General features: G+C 37.3%; 2 protein-coding genes across 11 annotated transcripts; both read right to left on the minus strand.

Annotated features, from left to right (window-relative positions):
- Window positions 1-5,496: 5,496 nt before the first annotated feature.
- On the minus strand, window positions 5,497-10,459 carry LOC118437507. Of its 2 annotated transcripts, none has more exons than XM_035856550.1 (8): window positions 10,272-10,459; window positions 9,862-9,982; window positions 9,728-9,777; window positions 8,351-9,112; window positions 6,913-7,372; window positions 6,264-6,382; window positions 6,065-6,178; window positions 5,497-5,765 (listed from the first exon to the last, which is right to left on the minus strand). In XM_035856550.1, exons 2-7 carry the CDS (start codon window positions 9,953-9,955, stop codon window positions 6,095-6,097), a joined length of 1,569 nt encoding a protein of 522 aa, XP_035712443.1. In that variant the 5' UTR covers window positions 9,956-9,982; window positions 10,272-10,459; the 3' UTR covers window positions 5,497-5,765; window positions 6,065-6,094. The 2 variants fall into 2 exon arrangements, with proteins under 2 accessions (XP_035712443.1, XP_035712444.1); XM_035856551.1 differs by having other exon boundaries at window positions 5,497-5,988.
- Window positions 10,460-11,335: 876 nt separating this feature from the next.
- On the minus strand, window positions 11,336-16,509 carry LOC110855752. 9 transcript variants are annotated; one of them, XM_035856440.1, is made up of 7 exons: window positions 16,087-16,509; window positions 15,596-15,720; window positions 15,317-15,369; window positions 14,108-14,881; window positions 13,194-13,647; window positions 11,776-11,894; window positions 11,336-11,580 (listed from the first exon to the last, which is right to left on the minus strand). In XM_035856440.1, the coding sequence occupies exons 2-7, from the start codon at window positions 15,645-15,647 to the stop codon at window positions 11,422-11,424; spliced, it is 1,611 nt and encodes a 536-aa protein (XP_035712333.1). In that variant the 5' UTR covers window positions 15,648-15,720; window positions 16,087-16,509; the 3' UTR covers window positions 11,336-11,421. The 9 variants fall into 9 exon arrangements, 5 of the variants coding, with proteins under 5 accessions (XP_035712333.1, XP_035712334.1, XP_035712332.1 ...); XM_035856441.1 differs by having other exon boundaries at window positions 15,317-15,366; window positions 16,087-16,508; XM_035856439.1 differs by lacking the exon at window positions 16,087-16,509 and having other exon boundaries at window positions 15,317-15,366; window positions 15,596-16,016.
- Between the last annotated feature and the right edge of the window lie 1,994 nt (window positions 16,510-18,503).

An 18,503-nucleotide genomic window follows, 5' to 3' on the forward strand; every position in this document is an offset into this window, starting at 1 on the left:
ATCCCCAACCGAACCGAATGATTCGGATTTGGTTCTGATGAATACATGGAAAACCGACTCAACTCTGCATAAAACCTTACCTCTTGCGTGGAAGACCTTATATCCAATTCCAGCGCGATTAAGGAATCCTTCACCTGTCCCAGCATATTGGTCAGCCTTTCCAAAGTAAGGCTACAAGGACAATGCGGAAACTGCGTAATGCACCTAAGTTTCAGCACTTTGAGACTTTTACACCCCTCCAAATTTGGGTAGAGAGGCGCCGCGATATCCAGCGTGCTCAAATTGGGGGCTGAATCGGTCCAAAATTGGATAATGGGTTGAAATTCCTCGTACCCGGTGGCACGATTAAATCGAAACTCGCAAAGCACGTGGAACCTGAGGAAGGTAAGGTTCGGTTGCGGGGGGAGTTTTGCATTGTCTGGAATTGAGTAGACCTTATCACCATGCCAGGCGGTAAGGATGTTAACCGTTTGGACTTTAGTGGTCCCTAACGTTACCATTCCTCTGAGGAAAACGATGACAAATTCATTCTAGGGGGTGACAACTTTGATTTCGCGGGTTAATTCGGACAATTTCGGAAGTTCGGTGATCGCTTTAATGACAACTTCGGTCTTCTTCTTGTTTGAACGGATGGAGCGGTGAAACTTGTCGGAGATGAGGAGGCGTCGCATCAGTTTGTCGGAGACGGGGGGCACCTCATTAAACTTGGAAGGCTTGTAGGAAAAAAGCTTGTTGGCCTGGAGACAAGCACGCTTTCCTAGGAAGGGGGAGGCCACATCGTTCCAGTCGTGGCACACGAGGCGAGACGTCTTCAGATCGGGGAGGTCGAGATGGGAGAAAATGGCGTCGAGAATCTAGTGGAAAATTGTTGGATTAAGCGAATTATCAATTAAAGATTTGAATAAGATTATGTAACCTCATACGAAAGGTATACGTTTGTGTATAAATACATACCTAAGTACATAAATTTCTACGTATGATTTTATTACCATGAATTTTTCCAAAATAAAATATTTCTTTATTATTTTGTGGAAAACTCGATAGTTTTTTTTTTACATTTTTATTCAAATTTTTTAAAGAATTTTATCTAGATACGCCGACAAGAAACACTAAAAATTTTTGATTTGAGTTTATGTAAATTAAAATAAAAAAATGGAGACTGGTTAAATAAATATTAGCCTTTTACTAAGCATGTACCACTTAATATGAGAAAGTTTCAAGCGCTCGCGCGAAAAAAACTGGCACAACTTACTCAAACCCGGCCTAAACTGTTTGATAGGCAAACCAATTAGATAAGACTCTGATTTTTTTCTATTCGAAATTCTGAAAAACGGCTCCACCATGACCATTTTAATTTGAGGCACACTGAAAAAGTTTTCCAGTCAGAATTTCACCGGAAATGTGATAAAAAAGGCTGAATTCACGTGGGCATGAAATTTCTGTGGCCTCAATTTATAGAATAATAAATATAGGAGGCGTTAGAAGACGAGCCGTTAATCAGGGACTGCCTCCTCCAGCTATAAACCACCCCCTAGTAAATCGGTCGAAAAAGCTAAAAACGAAGCTCAACCATTTAATCGACCAGGAAATCCCAATGAGCATTGACAGTATGGCGAAACTACTAAAACCGAATCCCGCAACTATTCAAACAGTCATGAAAAGAGATTAGGACAAAATCAAACGGACGAAGACAAAACTGCATGCGTTGAACCAGCGTCACATCGCTAATCGCAAGTTTCAACGCTAAAAAGCGCTAAGAGAACTACCCTGTTGGAGGTAGGGACGAATAGGTGGTCACAATAGACGAAGCTTTGTCCAGGGTAGATGACCGTAACGGGAGAAGGTCAATTTGCTGCGCGTCGTGGAGAAAATGTACAACTTAGGTACGACTTTATATGGACTTTGGAAAAGTTTTTTGGACGAGTGGTTAAAAATAAGCCTTCAAAAGTGTCTTGAAGTGTTTTCATCAATCAATGAGCGCTGCAGACTTGTAGCCCGGAATAAGGGGCATCACATAGAGCAAGTTAGTCACCCAAAAAAATCATATGTAGATACGAAAAATAGTTGAAGTATTCTCAAAATAAGTGGTACACCCTCTGTATATGAAATCATGGAAATTTCGGTCAGGGTGATTATGTATGAAACAAATAAATATTATATTTAATTTGTAGCAATTTTGCAAAAAAAAATCAGTACTGCGAAACAGCCTAACTTACCAACGGATTCCTGACAACTTTCGACATGACATCGTTATCGTTAACACGGTCTTTTTCAGAGTCTGCAAATATGTAAATTTAGGAAATATTAATATCAATATATAACAGTAAAGAATTGTATAATTTTTATGATAAAAAAATAAATGTATACATAGATTCCAGCATGCACTTACTAAAATTTGCAGAACTCCTCTCCACATGTGCAAAAGTTGACTGCAACTTCATGCACCGCTTTTTAACACTAAAGTCCCCAACGTTCGGCATTTTGTAGAGTGGGTGCCTAGAATAATGACACAAAATACATAAACAAAAATAACAGATCATTCTTAATGCATATATAAATAACGTGAAATGATCAAATGGTAAAAGCTTAAAATATCTATGGGGTAATTAGTCAGATTAAATTTAAAATAAATATGAAATCAAGTGCTTATTTACCTTTCACAACGTTTGAAAACGATGTGAATGACTCTGTGGCTTTAGAATTTGTATGGATTTTAAGTATGCTGTAAATTAAAATTAAAATCAGCATTAAATACATAGGTACTTGCAGTTTATAAGAATAAGTTCACGTGACAGCTCGTTTATTGGTAAGATAAGTGCAACCTTATCCAATCCGAAAAATAAATTGCTCGGGTCAGGTGAAAAATTCGAAATTAGGTGATTTTTGTAATAATCTATATTAGACGTGGATTTGGCAGCTTTATGGGTTAGGAATCAAAGTTTAAAATTCCTTTAATGTACTAATTTTGGGCTTATTTTATTTTATCCTCTAATGAAAATGTAATTTTACTCAAAAAAAAATATTTCTCTAATGACGTGAAAATCTGCGAAAACTTTATTTACTTAATTCAATTTGTGCACCAATTCATTTTTTAAAAAAGTCGAACCATTGAAACCTCCAAATTTACATGTAAACAAAAATCGCTACTGTGGTAATAAATTAGTAAATCTGATCGAGGTTACTGTTCTTAAGAGGCTACATGCAGCTTATTTATAAAATAATTTTTAATTTGAATTTTTAAATTTCATCAAAATTGTGTAGCTTACTTACTTTTAATATCAATGATCCGTGCTCCGTTACTTGTACTTACGTAGTAATTGAAATCCGAGTAAGTAAAATATTATTTCAGCGGGGTCAAGTTTTTTGATATTTTGGAGATATCAAAATGTGTCTTTGCAGGAGGAGGGTTAGCCAACGACAGAAATATTTGAATGACTGGACAAGTCAGTAAAAACCCTTTCTAATATTTATCCGAGGGGGACTGGAGAAGTGAGCTTGCCTTCGTGAAGGGGCATCCAAGCATTCTGCCTCAGCATGCTTTATCTTTCTTAAATACTTAATTACATATTGGAACTAATTATTTATTATCCTGTACAACCACGATTATCAGACAAGATACATAATCGGCCTTACGGGTAAAAAATGATAACTCATGTTATGCAAGATTCTGTCAGATTTGTGTCTACATTTGCGTATGTATTTTTAACCCGGAATTCGGACATGAGTTTAAAGTTTAAAATAGGATTCTGAGTAAAAGTTCCATGCGTAAGTATGTAGTCCCTTAAGTTAAGTTAAATAATCGCCATTGTAATGCATCAAGTGGTCATATGTAGAAAAATATGTATCATTATAATGTATATACTTTAATTACATATTTATGAATTGTCCGGTGAAAGATAGTGTCAAGGTTTCCCTTATTTTTTCAATCACTTAAAAACTAATTTCGGATAAGTAAAAGAGTACCAAAATTAGCAAATTTGATAAGCTTTCTAAAACTGAAAACAGAATTTGATTATCTCTTTTGGTTAAAAAATTACGGCATAAAATGTATCGGAAGTGGAAAAATTAGTTTGCCACTCGTGCGAAAAAGGGATTTTTTCGGATCGGAAAGAGGCACGTGGCCACTTTATCCGTCAAGGGATGCATCTGACAAAATTCATCGCACACTAGAAATATCTAAGGATCGTGAAAATGCAAAATATAAAATTTGGCCTTGTCGACCTGTCCGCCAGAGAACCCAAATACTGACAAGAAACGGGAAAAAGTTTTTCTGAAAAAATCTCAACAGATCAGTGATGGTTGCACCCAGACAACTAAAAATTTCAAAAACCTATCTAGGCAAGATCATAGCCAATAAGTTGGGCTTCATAACTTGCAACACTAAAACCGCGCCAAAATACAACGAAGATAAAAAAGACGTATCTAAAACAATTTTTGGAAAACTTGTTGAGAAAATGTTAAAATAAACTCCCAGAAGTTTCTTGTCATGGATGATGAAAACTACTACTTCGTCGACCCCGAATCATCAATCCTGTAAAGTTCTACTCATGTAGAAGTAAAAATGACGTTTGTTTGAAATATAAATTCAAACCAAGCAAAATTTCCAATGAAGTACATAAGATGGCCGGAGATCGACAAAAATGGGAACGTCTCAAATCCATTCGCTTCCACCAAGAACATGAACTTTGAACATTATTTCAAAGAGTGTATCATCAAGAGATTGACCCCCTCTATCAAAAACAAATGCGTTTTGTTTTGGCCGGACATGGTTACGTGCCATGGAAACAAAATAGTGACAGAGTATTTTCGAAGAAAGAAAGTTGATTTCGTCGATAAGAAAGACAGCACCCCAAAAGTACCTCAATGTCGACCCATTGAAAGATTTTGGACATAAATTGAATCTCATAAATCTCATAAAAAAGGACACCAAAAAATTTCAAAAACTTTCGGCGGGGTATGGAGAAATTCGTCATATGCGTCAGTAAAACGAGTGGCAAAGTGCTCGTGAGGGTCCCTCGACAAAATCTTCTCTCCACTGGTACGGAAGGGGTGTCTGAACCACTGAAGGGTTGAAAAACTTTGGTATGTTCATCGTTCGTATTCCACCAAAGTTTCGTTAGATTTGATTCATGCATTCATTTGCTGCAGGTCAAAATAGCTTGACACTTAACTTCACCGGACAGTCCATATTCATTTATTCAGGGGTGAAAAAACTTTATGATTTTGCTGCGCCTTTCCATCTTACCCTCTGCACCATGATATCTCAAGAACTGGTATGAATTTCTGCATTAATCCGAAGTTTTCACAAACATGCTACTAAGTATATAATTCAGCCAGCCTATTTAGTTTCACACTTTTTTCTGCAAGTTCTGCAAATGCTTCCAACAAATACTTAGGTGAAATGGCCACAAAACATTGTGACCCTTTATATGCATATAAGGTTTATGCATGACAGGTGTGAGAAACTCATGATAAATTAGCTTTGCAATTTCGTCATTTTCGACCAATTTCTTAACATCTGTTTGTTTATTTGTTTATACGATTTACGCAAAAAACATTAAACCAAACTAATATAACAATCTGGATTTAATAACGATTCAATACCATTAAAAAATCTATTTCATATTAAAATCAAACTTAAATTGGTTATTGGTAAATTCTAAACGTCTAAAGGTTATCTAGATAAAGTTACTGAATATTTTTAATAGGCTTTATCATCCCGAGTGTCCAAAAATTCTATCCAGTTGTGTAAAATCGAACGGACCCTGCGTAAAGAATGTGATTGATTTTGTATCGGGTCAAAGAATTCTACCCTTTGAGTTTTCATTGTGTGATTTAGATGAGAAAATATGTCTCCCAATTCCCTCAATGGGTTTCCACCACTGTATTTACCGTGCTCGTACATGTTTACTTAGGCTTGTCACCTCATTTGCATAAATCTCACTCTACCCATTTTCCGCGATACAGCCTTCCCATGTTGAACAGACTCTAATTAATGCGTCAAAACATGCAAGTGATGTGACATGCACAAATAATGCTACATTATTTACAACTTGGTACTTACACCTTTAAACGATGCTCGGTTTGATGACTTCTATGTATGCCGCCCCACCCGGAATTGAACGGGGGCCCTGCTGGCTTGAAAAATGGATCTCATTCGCTCCACTACTTCCGGTGGCTGAATTATGAGGGAACATATTGAGTATTTATTTATACACATATAGGAAAAATGTAAGCTTCATCAGTAAAATTATTTTACTAACCTCATATCCCGAGATTTCAAAACTTTTAAATCCTCTACTGTGCAAAATGATGTCTTCAATGTAGGGGGAAAAGTGGACCCTCGACGACGTAATGTCCAGAAGCTGGAAACTTTTAACTCCTGAAATGATGTACAACCTGTCTTACCTACTGAATATTTAAGGGTATTCAGTATTTCTTCGCATTGTTCGTATTGTAAAATAATTAACTTGACAACTTTGTTTCTTCTTAAACAATGTTATGATGCTAAGGCAACTTTGAATGCCCTCTTGAACAATTGGTAATAAAATTTGAAATAATTATTTAACCTTAAGAAATTCTAAGTTAGAATGGAACCTTTTTTCAAGCTACACCGGGATCGAGTAGCGAGTTACATGTCAAAAAATCAAGCCAAAAATTAGTCACGTGACATTTATCTTTCCGTTGAATGGCACATTTGAAGAAAAATATTGACGGTTAAGTTCAATGTTTGAGAAAATTTTCTCTTACTTTTCCACGGGGCAAAAACCTGGGAGGAGTGCGAACTTTGACCCCCAATATTTTTCTTCAATGGGGCCATTCAACGGAAAGATAAGTGTCATGTGAATATTAATTTTTAGCTTGATTTTTTGAAATAACTCGTTAGTCATATTTAGATACATATTTAAATACCTTGCAAAATGGACATAGTTTTGAGCACTTCAATCAACACGGAGATTTGTCTCCCCAAAGTGACGGCAACGTTGACGCGTTCCAAATCCCACGTCTTGAACGATTCCATAATACGGTTGATGGCGGGAATGAAACTTAAACTTATGTGTTTCATCGTCAAATCCAACTCCTTAACAGAGGGAAACATTTCCACAATTTCTTCCCCGAAGTCCTCCTCCTCCCCATTCTTCGAAGACAAGAAATCCACGGTCAACCCAAGAGATTGAACTCCTTCGTGTCGCCTCCACAAGTTTAGATGGGATGTCAGGGTTCCCTCCCCTGATGCGTGGTGGAGAGAGAGGGTTTTCAATTTTGGGAAGTGGTCCTCATCAAAAAAGCCAAGAATTCCGTACGCATGTAAGGAATGGATTGAAAGACTGGTAAGTTGCGACATGACGGGAACTTCATCAACAGTTTGGATCTGTTGAATACAGAAAATATATATTATTAGCTCACTCTGCGTAGAACGGGAGCTATTGAATTCCTCTTGTCCGTCCGTCCGTCCGTCTGTATGTTAACGACCTTTTTGCATCAATTGATGCTAATTAAAATGTCCCTGGTCCATTTTTTCATAAATTAATAGCACCGTTGGTATCTGACAATCGGAAACACCAAGTGATGCGAAAGAATCGGGGGATCTGATTCATAAAGCATCAGTAATGCATACTAGACGGCGGATTGTATTAGACAATTTTGACATAAATTTTTAAAAATTATCGGTGATCGTTGGTAGGTAATTCTGCACCAGTGATGCACAATTTTTGGACTCTTCTGGATGCATAATAATTATTGATCTATTTTTTTTTTAATTTTTCTGCACCATTGGTGAAATATTGCATAAAAATTATTGATCCACTTTGTTGGATTTTTCTGCACCATTGGTCCATAATTGCAAAAAATTATGTATCTATTTTGTTGCATTTTTCTGCACCCTTGGGGCAAGTTATAACCAAATCATTATTACAGGGTGAGCTACTTCTAACGTTACTACGGTTTATTAATAGTACTCATCAAGTATTTGGCCGACCCACTTTTGCAAAAATGTGTTCCGCTAAATTCCACAATACTAATTTTAAAGACAGAAATACTAAAGTATTGACGTCTAGGTTTTTAAATTCGCTAAGTGGTTTCGGCAGCGGGATTTGAACCCGTAACGTTCTACTTTCATCACGGTTGGTTTGATCACTGAGCTATGCATACACGTTTAAAGATTAAGATGTCTTCCGAAAATGTATTCAGTATTTGGCCCTGATTTGAATTATGGACTAATTATTTATCGTCTCGATGAAAAACAGATACAAATTTTTTCCCGGTATAAATTTGCAAAATGAGTTGCTATCTAAAAATTACAAGATATTGTGAATACACCAATTGTAAAATGTTTAAATTAAAGTCTTGCCTGCTCCCTGGAATAACGTTTACTCAATTTCAGCTCCATTAAGGAATCCTTAACCTGTCCCAACATCTTAGTCACTTTGTCCAATTTGATGTCTGCCCAATCCAAGAATTCAAATCTCAGCACTTTGAGATTCGTGCACCCCTCCAGATTTGGATAGAAGGACGCTGCGATGTCCAAAGTGGTCAGATTGGGGGCAGCATCAAGCCAGACTTTGATTAAGGGTTGAAATTCGAGCTTCCGACCAGATTGAGAGTCTGAAAGAGTTTTGAACTTAACAGAGGTCAGGCTAGGTTGTGGGGGGAGTTTTTGATATGTTTCGGCAGGAATTATGTAGTCACGGAAGGATTGCACGTGGGTGGAGATGTCCACGTGTCGGATTTTTGTGGACCTCAACATTCTAATTCCTTGGAGAAAAGGGGGGACAAATTCCTTGTGAGTGACGTCAAATTTAATTTCACGAGTTAATTGAACCACTTCCGGAACTTCGGTGAGAACTTGTGTAATAATGCCAGTTTTCATCTTGTTTGACCAAATGGATAGGTTAAAGTTGTCCGAGATGCGGAGGTGCCGGAACAGTTGGGAGTTGACAGGGGTCACATGAACGCCAAACAACTTGGTCGCCGTGAGTGTAAAAAGTTTGTTGGCATGGAGATAAGCCCGTTTTCCTAGTAAAGTGACGCCGACGTCGTTCCAGTCGTGGCAAACGAGACGCGACGTCTTCAAGTCGCGGAGGTGGAGGTGGGTGAAGACAGCGTCGAGAATCTGGCAGAAAATTTAAAATTGTTCGATTAAGCGACTTACTAATCAGAGATTTTAAAAAATTGTATCGACGAAATTAACCTCGTTGTACGAGTGCAAGACGCACATTTGGGTTTAAAGAAACTGTCTTGACGCTAATTGTAGCCTTGATATTATTACCCTGATTATCCTGAGTTTATAAAAAATACGTACAAATATTCATTCAGTATTTTTTTTGAAAACTCGATGGCAAGTTTTGCTTTTAAAAGAATATTTTGTTACTCAAGGTTTGTAGTCTTCCGTATGCCAAAGTTAAAAAGTAGATTTTTCATGTTTCAAGTTATTAAACTCGAAATTTGGAAATTAGTTGAAACAAATATTCGTATTTTTTTAGGATACCATGAACATTTTAATTGGTTGTTAATTGCTATGAGATGTTTGTACAATTACGAAATCCTATCGAATACGAGGGGTATTAAATTTAAAAAAATCAGTACGGGGATGTCCACAAATTATGTCACGGCTGTGGGGGATTCGAGGGTTCAGAGGGGATGCAACGCGTGCCCTGGGTCTGAATAATTTGATTTTCTGCGTGTCATAATTTATGGACGTTCCTAACTACGAAGGAGTTTAACTTACCAGCGGATTCCTCATAGCTTTGTTGGGGGCGAAACGCACTTTCTTTGAGTCTGGAATTAAACGGAGTGAAGAATGAATCAGGAAAATTCTACATTTATAATTTCTTGGGCACGAATTTAGATTGCTGCACTTACCAAAATTTAGAGAACTCCTCTCCTCTCGTGAAGAAGTTAACGGTAAGTTCATGTCGTTCCCATTTTTGCAACTTAAACTAGCTTCGTTAGCCATATTGTCGATTGAGTGCGTCGTCTGTACCTAAATAGAATTAGCAATAACACACACAAGATATTAGATAAAACGTCATTCCCAAGAAAAAGTACATGCGTAAAATGATGTGTAAAATATTTATGAATTAATTAAGTTATGATTATGAGTCTATGAATTAAAATTAAGTCTATGAATTTATGTATGTACTTTGTTAATCAAGTAACCCAATTATTGTTTAACAAAGACAAATGTATGCTCCTCAAAACTTACGATGGATCGGTGCAAAAAAGTGTAATTTAAAAAAAAGTAACATATGTATTGACCTTATTGAGCTTACCTTTAATTTTCAATGATGGAAAGGTACAGAATGAAAAAGTGTAAACTATTCTGGTAAGATTACTTCTATGTATTATCCTTGTAAATAGCACTAGTAAAAACACAATTAAAATATTTCAACAGGGACAAAAAAAAATTCGAAGAATGTAAAAACGCGTCGTTACATGACGAGGGTAAAGCAACGAAAGAAATATTTATGCAAGGAAGCAAGCCTGAACAAATCATTAAAGGGGCATCCACCCATTGTGTGGTTTATGCCTGAGATTTGCTAATTGTCAGCATCTGTATCTGTCTCGACTACTTAATTGCTATTCGTAGTATTTGTTATCTGGAAAATATTGTTGGATAAGATTACATACAAGGTAAAAAAATTATAACGTGTTGTTTGCACGTTCTGTCACATTTTAGATATTTTTAACCCGGAATTTTTACCCGTGTTTAAAGTTGACAATAGAATTCTTAGTATACATCGACCAAGAAAAGGGTCATATATTTTTTTTTAGATCTCATTGAGTCTCGAAAGTTAAGCGTCGTGGTAAAAAGTGCGTGCAGCTATGTATGCATGCATATACATATGTATGATACATATGTATATGCATACATGTCTATATGTAAATAAATTTGGACCTTAATCCTTCATTTGTTGAGGATAATGAATGAAACCCCTGTAAGGCATCACTGCGTCTTTTAGTCTTCAGGTCAAATCTGAGACGGATATGAGTTTGTGTTCCACCCAGACTAAAAAAAAGTGGGGTAAAATTACCCTCCATCACGAATAATTATATTATACTTTAACTGATCATTTATGCATATCTTTACATATTGAAGCCTTCAATTTGAAGGGTGAAACTCGTTAATGGTTTTGCTGTTAATACGTCCTTTAGTAGATATTCTCGTTCGCAGCATGCTATCGTGTGAATTACGCCTTGCAATTTTCATCAGTGTTTCCAAATAATTGCAGTAGTTTCATGAATTTCATAATTTTGTTAAATTATCTACACATTTCCCGAAAATTACTTATTAGATTCTTCGCAATGACACCAAATAAAGTAATACATGGATGAGTTCATATTCTCAAAATCTCTTTCATTTATTTACTGTGTACAGTACTGCAGTTGAATAAGAGATTTAGGCGACCCAAAACCACTTATTCATCTATTTGCTGGCCTAACAAATGGAATTTCCCACAAGACTCTTCCTCGCTTAGATTCCGTTATCCCAAAGTAACCAATGAACACTCCTCCCGTAAAATTAATGGGTGCACCACTAGCTTCAAAGATGGGTCGCATTCGTTCCAAGATTTCCGGGTCCTGCATCATGAGAAAAATCAATATTTGAAAAATGTATATTTGCATATCTTTTGGGAAGTTTGAATTATGCATGCATTTCCGGGCCGGGTACCCGGTAGGGATTTTGAGACCAGGTCCGGGTTACCGGGTATTGCTACTACCCTGGACATGCCTAGTATTTACATATGCATGTCAAGTTGTCTACTACCCGCTTACCTCGTGCCCCGAGATTTCTACCCTCTTAAATCCTCTACTGAGCAAGATGAGACCGTGAATCCGGGGAGAAAACTCACTCTCCACGATGTTAGTGTTCAAGAACCGAACACTTTTAATTCCTGGAATAATTAATAGATATTACAATCAGTTAAATAATTATGCACTGATTTTAACTGATTAACTATGTAATGAAAGGTGATTTTTGTATTAAAAAAATTTTTGTGAAAAAAGTGATTATTTTAACATGATCAGATATTGATTGATAACTGACATTGCGCAATAATATCTCGGTTTTACAGTTTTACCATATGTGTAATAAATGCTTACGGACCGGTAAAATTTTAATACCAAGCTTAATACCGATAAATCAATATCTCCCTAACTATACCAAATCCCTAATACTGCGATAATAAGTATCTAGTTATTTATAGGTTGATTTTAAATTGGGGTACGTTACATATATTACGTAGAGCTTCTCTTTGGCTCCCTCCTGTGCACCACGTATTTCTCTCTCGCTCTGCAACTGGATCCTCTTCCATCTGGGTCGCGGGTGTGCCAGGGCAAATAAAGTGTGTTTCGCTCACCTCATGCCGCACCCGTCTTAGCAATGACAAGCTGAGCCATCAGTCAATTTCGCCCAGTGCACAGTAGGATCAACGCCCTGGAGGACTTACCCAGGCAAGGCTTCTGAGTGATATATTGGGGTGGTTAGCATGTAGGGGTGGCTGACGAAAAATTGAGTGCGCGCTGTGCTGGTGGGAGCGGCTGGGGTAGGTCTACCGGGTTCCCATGACTTGTTCATACCCTGCGATGGGAGGGTTAGTTTTTGGGGTGTTTCATGGTCCCTTTATGGGGTCACTTAGGCCGAACCCTGAATGGGTCATTGGTTAGTTTGTGGTCCATGGATGCTCCGCTCCAGCCTAAAACCCGTCGTGCCCCCACCGGCACGGCGCCTACTCAATTGGATGGAACCATTTTTCCCCAGTATACAGATCGCCTCTAAGTAATCTATGTCATTCCTTAGTCGAGCCTGAGTTCTCAAGTGTTCAGGGGCGAATGGTGATCTAGGCATCCTTCCCAGTTCAAGCAGAAGTTTTCCAGACCGGCCACCATATTCTGGTTTTCCCCGTACTCCCCTGTCTACTATCACTATTATTGTAACATAAAAATTTTGCTATCCTAAATATCTTAGTAACTATTTAGTAACTATATGATTGTGACTTGCAAAAGCTAGTGGCTATATATGCCATAAAGGTACAATACAATGCATATATTACGTATCCAAAAAGATGTGTGGATGGTTTTACATTGGTCGTCTATCTGACCCTTAAGCTTATGTAACATGTGGAGGATAAGTACAGGGTGGTTTAAAAATCCCGTAATATATGGACGTTTCCCATTGACCCAAATACTCTTACCTTTCAAAGCGGACATCGCTTTAAGGACATTAATCACCACGGTGGATTGATTCAGCCCATCCACGAGAATGTTAACCCGTTCTAAATCTAACGTTTGGAACGGTTCGAAAATTCGGTTGATGGTAAGATTGGAATTAAGTTGTACGTTCTTCATATTCATATTCAACCTGAATTCCTTCACGGCAGGAAATAAGTTAACCACTTGTCCCCCGAATTCCTCCCCCGACTCGATGAAATCCAGGGTCAATGAGAGAGACTTAACTCCTCTATGCCGCCTCCATAAATTTAAGAAGGAAAAGAAAGACAAATCTCCATAACAGCTGTGGACCCGGAGAGTTTTTAGCTTTGGAAAGTGGTCTTCGCCAAAAAAGTTCAGAATTCGGTACGAATTAGTGGCATGGATTGAGAGCGTGGTAAGTTTCGACATGACAGGTCCTCCCTTGACGGGTTCCATCTGCTCCACACAAAAAAAATATGTAGTTAATACTGATCGATGAGTTCCACTCCAGGTCCCATGCTGGGTGTGACAAGAATGGAGCAAGATGTTTAAGCCGGGTTGATTATCCGATCCGGACATCGGATCGATAATATCCGATTCGATCCATGTTATAGCAAATTTTCGGAGAATAAAAATCTGACCCGATCAACGGATCGGATAGTTCAACCCTACGTTTAAGTATTGAAAACTAGAGGTGGGTCGGATTAAACATCTTGAAAACCCGACCCAATCGGAGGCTAAGTTAACCCGTGACCTCTGCTTGAAAAATGCATAATCTTTGCTGGATGGGACAAATTTGACGTTTTTTTATTTGAAATGAAGTTGTAACAAATCCGAAACGAACGATTCGGATCTGGTCCGGATGAATACTTCATCCAAAGTCGGAAAATTGACTCAACTATGCATAAAACCTTACCTCTAGCGTAGAAGCCCGGACGTACAATTCCAGCTCGATCAAAGAATCCTTCACCTGTCCCAGCATGTCCGTCAGCTTGCCCAAACTAAGGCTAGGAGGACAATGCATAAAACGCGTTAGGCACCTAAGTTTCAGAACTTTGAGGCTTTTGCAACCCTCCAAATTTGGATATAGGGGCGCCGCTATGTCCAAGGTGGTCAAATTGGGGGCTGAATCGGTCCAGATTTGGATAACGGGTTGAAATTCCTCGTACCCGGTGATACCAATAAATCGAAACTCACAAACCACGTGGAACCTCAGGGAAGTAAGGTTGGGTTGCGGGGAGAGTTTTCCATAGGCTGGAATCGTGTATACCTTATCGCCTTTCCAGGCGCTGAGGATATCTACCCGTTGGACCTTGGTGGTCCCCAACGAAATCATTCCTCTCAGGAAGACGAAGACAAATTCCTTCTTGGGGGTGACAAGTTTGATTTCGCGGATCAATTCGAACAATTTCGGAAGTTCGGTGATCGCTTTTGTGATAACCTCGCTCTTTTTCTTCTTCGATCGGATTGATCGGTCGAACTTGTCGGAGATGAGGAGGCGTCGCATCAATTTGTCGGAAACGGGGGGCACCTCGTCGAACTTGGACGGCTTGTAGGAAAAAAGCTTGTTGACGTGGAGATAAGCGCATTTTCCTAGTAAGGTGGACGCGACGTCGGCCCAGTCATAGCAGACGAGACGGGACGTCTTCAAGTCGGGGAGGTCAAGGTTGGCGAAGACGGCGTCGAGGATCTGGAGCCAAATTTAAAATTGTTGGATTAAGCGGAGTGGATAGCTAATATTTTTTTTTTTGGTAGGGATTCAAATTATATTCAAATATTGTCGCTTGGATGAAAACCAGTACTTGTGCCGACGCTGGTACGACCCCATTAATAAAAACTTTAATCAATCAATGTGTAAAAAAAAATGAACATTTCTTCGTTATTTTCGAATTTTTTTGTCAGTTCCTTCTCAAATTTTGGGATTGTCGCTATACAGACAAATGCTAAAAATTGATTTTTTTATACTTTTTGTTAATAAACTCGAAAACTGAAATTGATTGAAATATTTCAAACTTGTCCTTTGTAGGAAATCATGAAAAATATTTGTTGCTATTATGTGATAAAATCAATAACGTGCAGGTGGCAAATTTTACAAAAATCAGCACTACGAAAGAGAATAGCTCACCAATGGATTTCTTATAGCTTTCGAGATGGCGTTGTTAGCGTTGACACGTGCTTCTTTCAAGTCAGGAATTAAAAATAATTAAAAATAACAGAATAAAAATGTCTCATAAATTAGGGAAGCTCCATTAATTATGTCACGCTGGCTAGTATATGCAAGATAGGGATTTTTCCCTATCCCTCCCATGTAAGCCAGCGGGACATAATTAATGGAGCTTCCCTTATGAGTCATAATAACGAAAAATGTAATTTTTACTACAAAAATCTAGATTGCGGCAGTTACCAAAATTTGGAAAGTTCCTCCCTTCCCCTGACGAAGTTGACTGCAATTTCATATTGTGCAGATTTTTATCACTAAAATTCGCTTCGTTCGGTATATTTTTGAGTACGTAAGTAAGTCGTGTGTACCTAAAATTAACAATAATATTTGCAAAATGGGAAATTAGCATGTCATTCTTAAAACATACATATTCACAAGAAATTTCGAAAATGTAAAAATTTTAAGATTTTAATTACTTCAGCTGGACAAATTGTGAATATGATATCGATTCCGAGGCTTAAAACGTTTTATAATCTACACATTTACATTTGGATGTTAAGCATTTTGAAGTTATTGCCAGTGAAAAATTTAATTTGTTACTCAATTGTCCCAATTAGTTTTTAATACTGAATTTTAAACTTTTAACGTTGAAATTTATGAGGAATTCATACATAAATGAAAATTAATCATGCTGTAATTTAATAAAGTAATATGACAATATGTATTGAGCTTACCAATCTTAAGGGGCGTTATCTTGATTTAAATGCGATTTAAATATGTATTATCTATTTCAGCGAGCTCAAGTTCTTTTTTAAAAAATTTTGGAGATGTAAAAACGTGTCTTAGCTTGACGAGAGTTAGACAAAGAGAGAAATTTTTATGAAAAGAGGACTGCACAAGCACCCTTTCTAAAGGGGCATCCAGGCATTCCGTGCTTAAATTAAGTTTTAGTCTTTCTACTTGTCTGAATCTGTATTCTTGTCATATTAAATTTTGCTCATATTTATTATCCTTTATTAAATATTATGTTCTTTAAAACTTCCGATTTTAAGGTTCGATTATTCATATTTCTCAGTGTTCAAAAATGATAACGTGTCTTGTGCAAGTTGTGTCATTTTTTAAATACTTATTGTTAGGTCGGAATATGGACTGCAAACTATATAAGAATAGAATTCTGAGTATCGATTAGGAAAAGGTTCATTGATACATAAATAGGTACATTGTTAAACCCGTTCACGCAGGCATTGATTTCTCGGTATTAAGGTTGCCACCGCTTGGTATTAAAATTATCTATGCATGTATGCCGGTCCGTAAAAATTTGATGTGTACCAATATTCTAAAACTTTAATACCGGGTTATGTATTACTACACGGTATTATTTATCAATACCATGTGGGTAGAGTCAACTATGAATGCCGCGTGGTAATACTGGATTTTTAAGAGTGTAGATAAATTCAAAAACGTTTTGGTTCAATTCAAAAATTAACTCAAAAATGAAATTTACAACAAAATTAGTATTTAAAACCCCCATGCAAATTGCATGATAGCATGATGCAATAACACGTCAAGTGTATTGTATGTATTACAATGCTTTGCGACAGGTTAGACGAGGGGTCATGCACGCCAGGTGTGAGACGCGTGTATATTATGTAAATATATGTATAATTAGGTTTCTAATTTTGTCGTTTTTTACCAATTTTATGAAAATTTGCTTGTTTATTCATATGATTTAAGTTAAAAAAATATTGAATACAGACATAACAGTCCAGATTGAATTGAGATCTAATTAAAAAAATTTATATCAAATTAAAATAAACCGTCGTAAACGCACATAAGGAAGTAGCTTCAGACTCACTTCACCCCAACCACTCCCACGACATCGCGGGAACACTTAATTTCACTGTATTTCATCCATAGATTCATTTTTTAGTAAAATCTCATTTTGCCCAACCACACCCCATGGGCGCCAGGGGGTGTGGCACAACAGGGAATCACAAAATTTGACTCTATTTCATCCATAGACTCGATTTAGGGTAAAATCTCATTTTGCCCCAACCACACCCCCTGGCGCCAAGGGGTGTGGTCCGATTGTCCCCAAAAGTTGATAGGATCATCCCCCTAGGGTCATATGTATGATGCCGCAAACCGATTTCGATTATCTTGATCCGTTCTCTCGTTATCCTGCTGACGGACAGACAGACAGACAGACAGACGGACAAAGTCTTCGCATAAAGTAGCTGAAGCTACTTAATAAACCTTAAATTTGTAAATTCAATCTAATTAATAGACAAATGCCTATAAATTTTAAATTAATCCAGGTTTATAAATCCGTTGAAAAATAAAAAGCGGGTTTTACATGATAACTGTAAATCCATTCTTTGCCACCAATCCGAATTTCTGCACCAACCCTGAAATTTGCGATTTTCAACCCTATTGTGTAATGTCCTGGCTGATTTTTTGCCATTCATGTCCGAGTCCAACCAGCTTTGAAGGTTGGAGCACCTTCTTTTGAAAAAGGCTCAATTTTTTTATATCTTGGGAAAGCAGTTGGCTAAATTTAAATAAATAATTTTGTCAATCCAACATTAACCATATGACTTATCTATCTCGTCCCCGGTGAAATTACATATTTTTTTGCGTAACACCATTATTGTCTAATGGCATTTTGAATAATGTCGAATTATGAAAACAGCAAGTTTACATAATGCTACTTTGTTTTTCTACTTCTCACAAGGGAACCACAACTACTGTCCCATCTCATTTCGGAATAGCCTTAATCGACAGATAATTTAATGAGACTAAAACTTTGTCATAGAACATGCGGTGCAAAATCACGTTTCCGCGAAATATTTGGCGAGAGCTGTACCAATATCTGTCATTTTCCCCATGCTTTTAACATAGCCACCAGCCTTTCGAATGATGAAATGAACTTTATTGAATTTAAAAAAATTATTTGTGTACCCGTCCGCGTAATTTCAGCCCGATCACGAATATGCACAAAGGGATGCAGACATTTGCCAATTTTTTGCAACTTGCAAAAATAGGAAAAATTTCGCAAATTTGAATTCTTAGTTCCTTTAAATTCCACAAAATTTTAGCTAATGTAAAATACAATTTTCTTATTGCAAAAAATTTCCAAAAATATGAAAAA

This window comes from Folsomia candida, unplaced genomic scaffold, assembly GCF_002217175.1.
Source record: "Folsomia candida strain VU population unplaced genomic scaffold, ASM221717v1 Fcan01_Sc013, whole genome shotgun sequence".
NCBI classification, from domain to species: domain Eukaryota; kingdom Metazoa; phylum Arthropoda; class Collembola; order Entomobryomorpha; family Isotomidae; genus Folsomia; species Folsomia candida.

Coding starts and splice junctions, on each gene's coding strand:
- LOC118437507 (XM_035856550.1), bottom strand. CDS start 9,955: ATGGCTAACGAAGCTAGTTTAAGTTGCAAAAATGGGAACGACATGAAC. Junction 7,373..8,350: donor AACGTTATTCCAGGGAGCAG/GCAAGACTTTAA, acceptor TGTATTCAACAG/ATCCAAACTGTTGATGAAGT. Junction 6,179..6,263: donor TTGAAATCTCGGGATATGAG/GTTAGTAAAATA, acceptor CTCATAATTCAG/CCACCGGAAGTAGTGGAGCG.
- LOC110855752 (XM_035856438.1), bottom strand. CDS start 15,761: ATGCTAATTTCCCATTTTGCAAATATTATTGTTAATTTTAGGTACACA. Junction 11,895..13,193: donor AGCGATGTCCGCTTTGAAAG/GTAAGAGTATTT, acceptor TAATTATTCCAG/GAATTAAAAGTGTTCGGTTC. Junction 11,581..11,775: donor TAGAAATCTCGGGGCACGAG/GTAAGCGGGTAG, acceptor CTCATGATGCAG/GACCCGGAAATCTTGGAACG.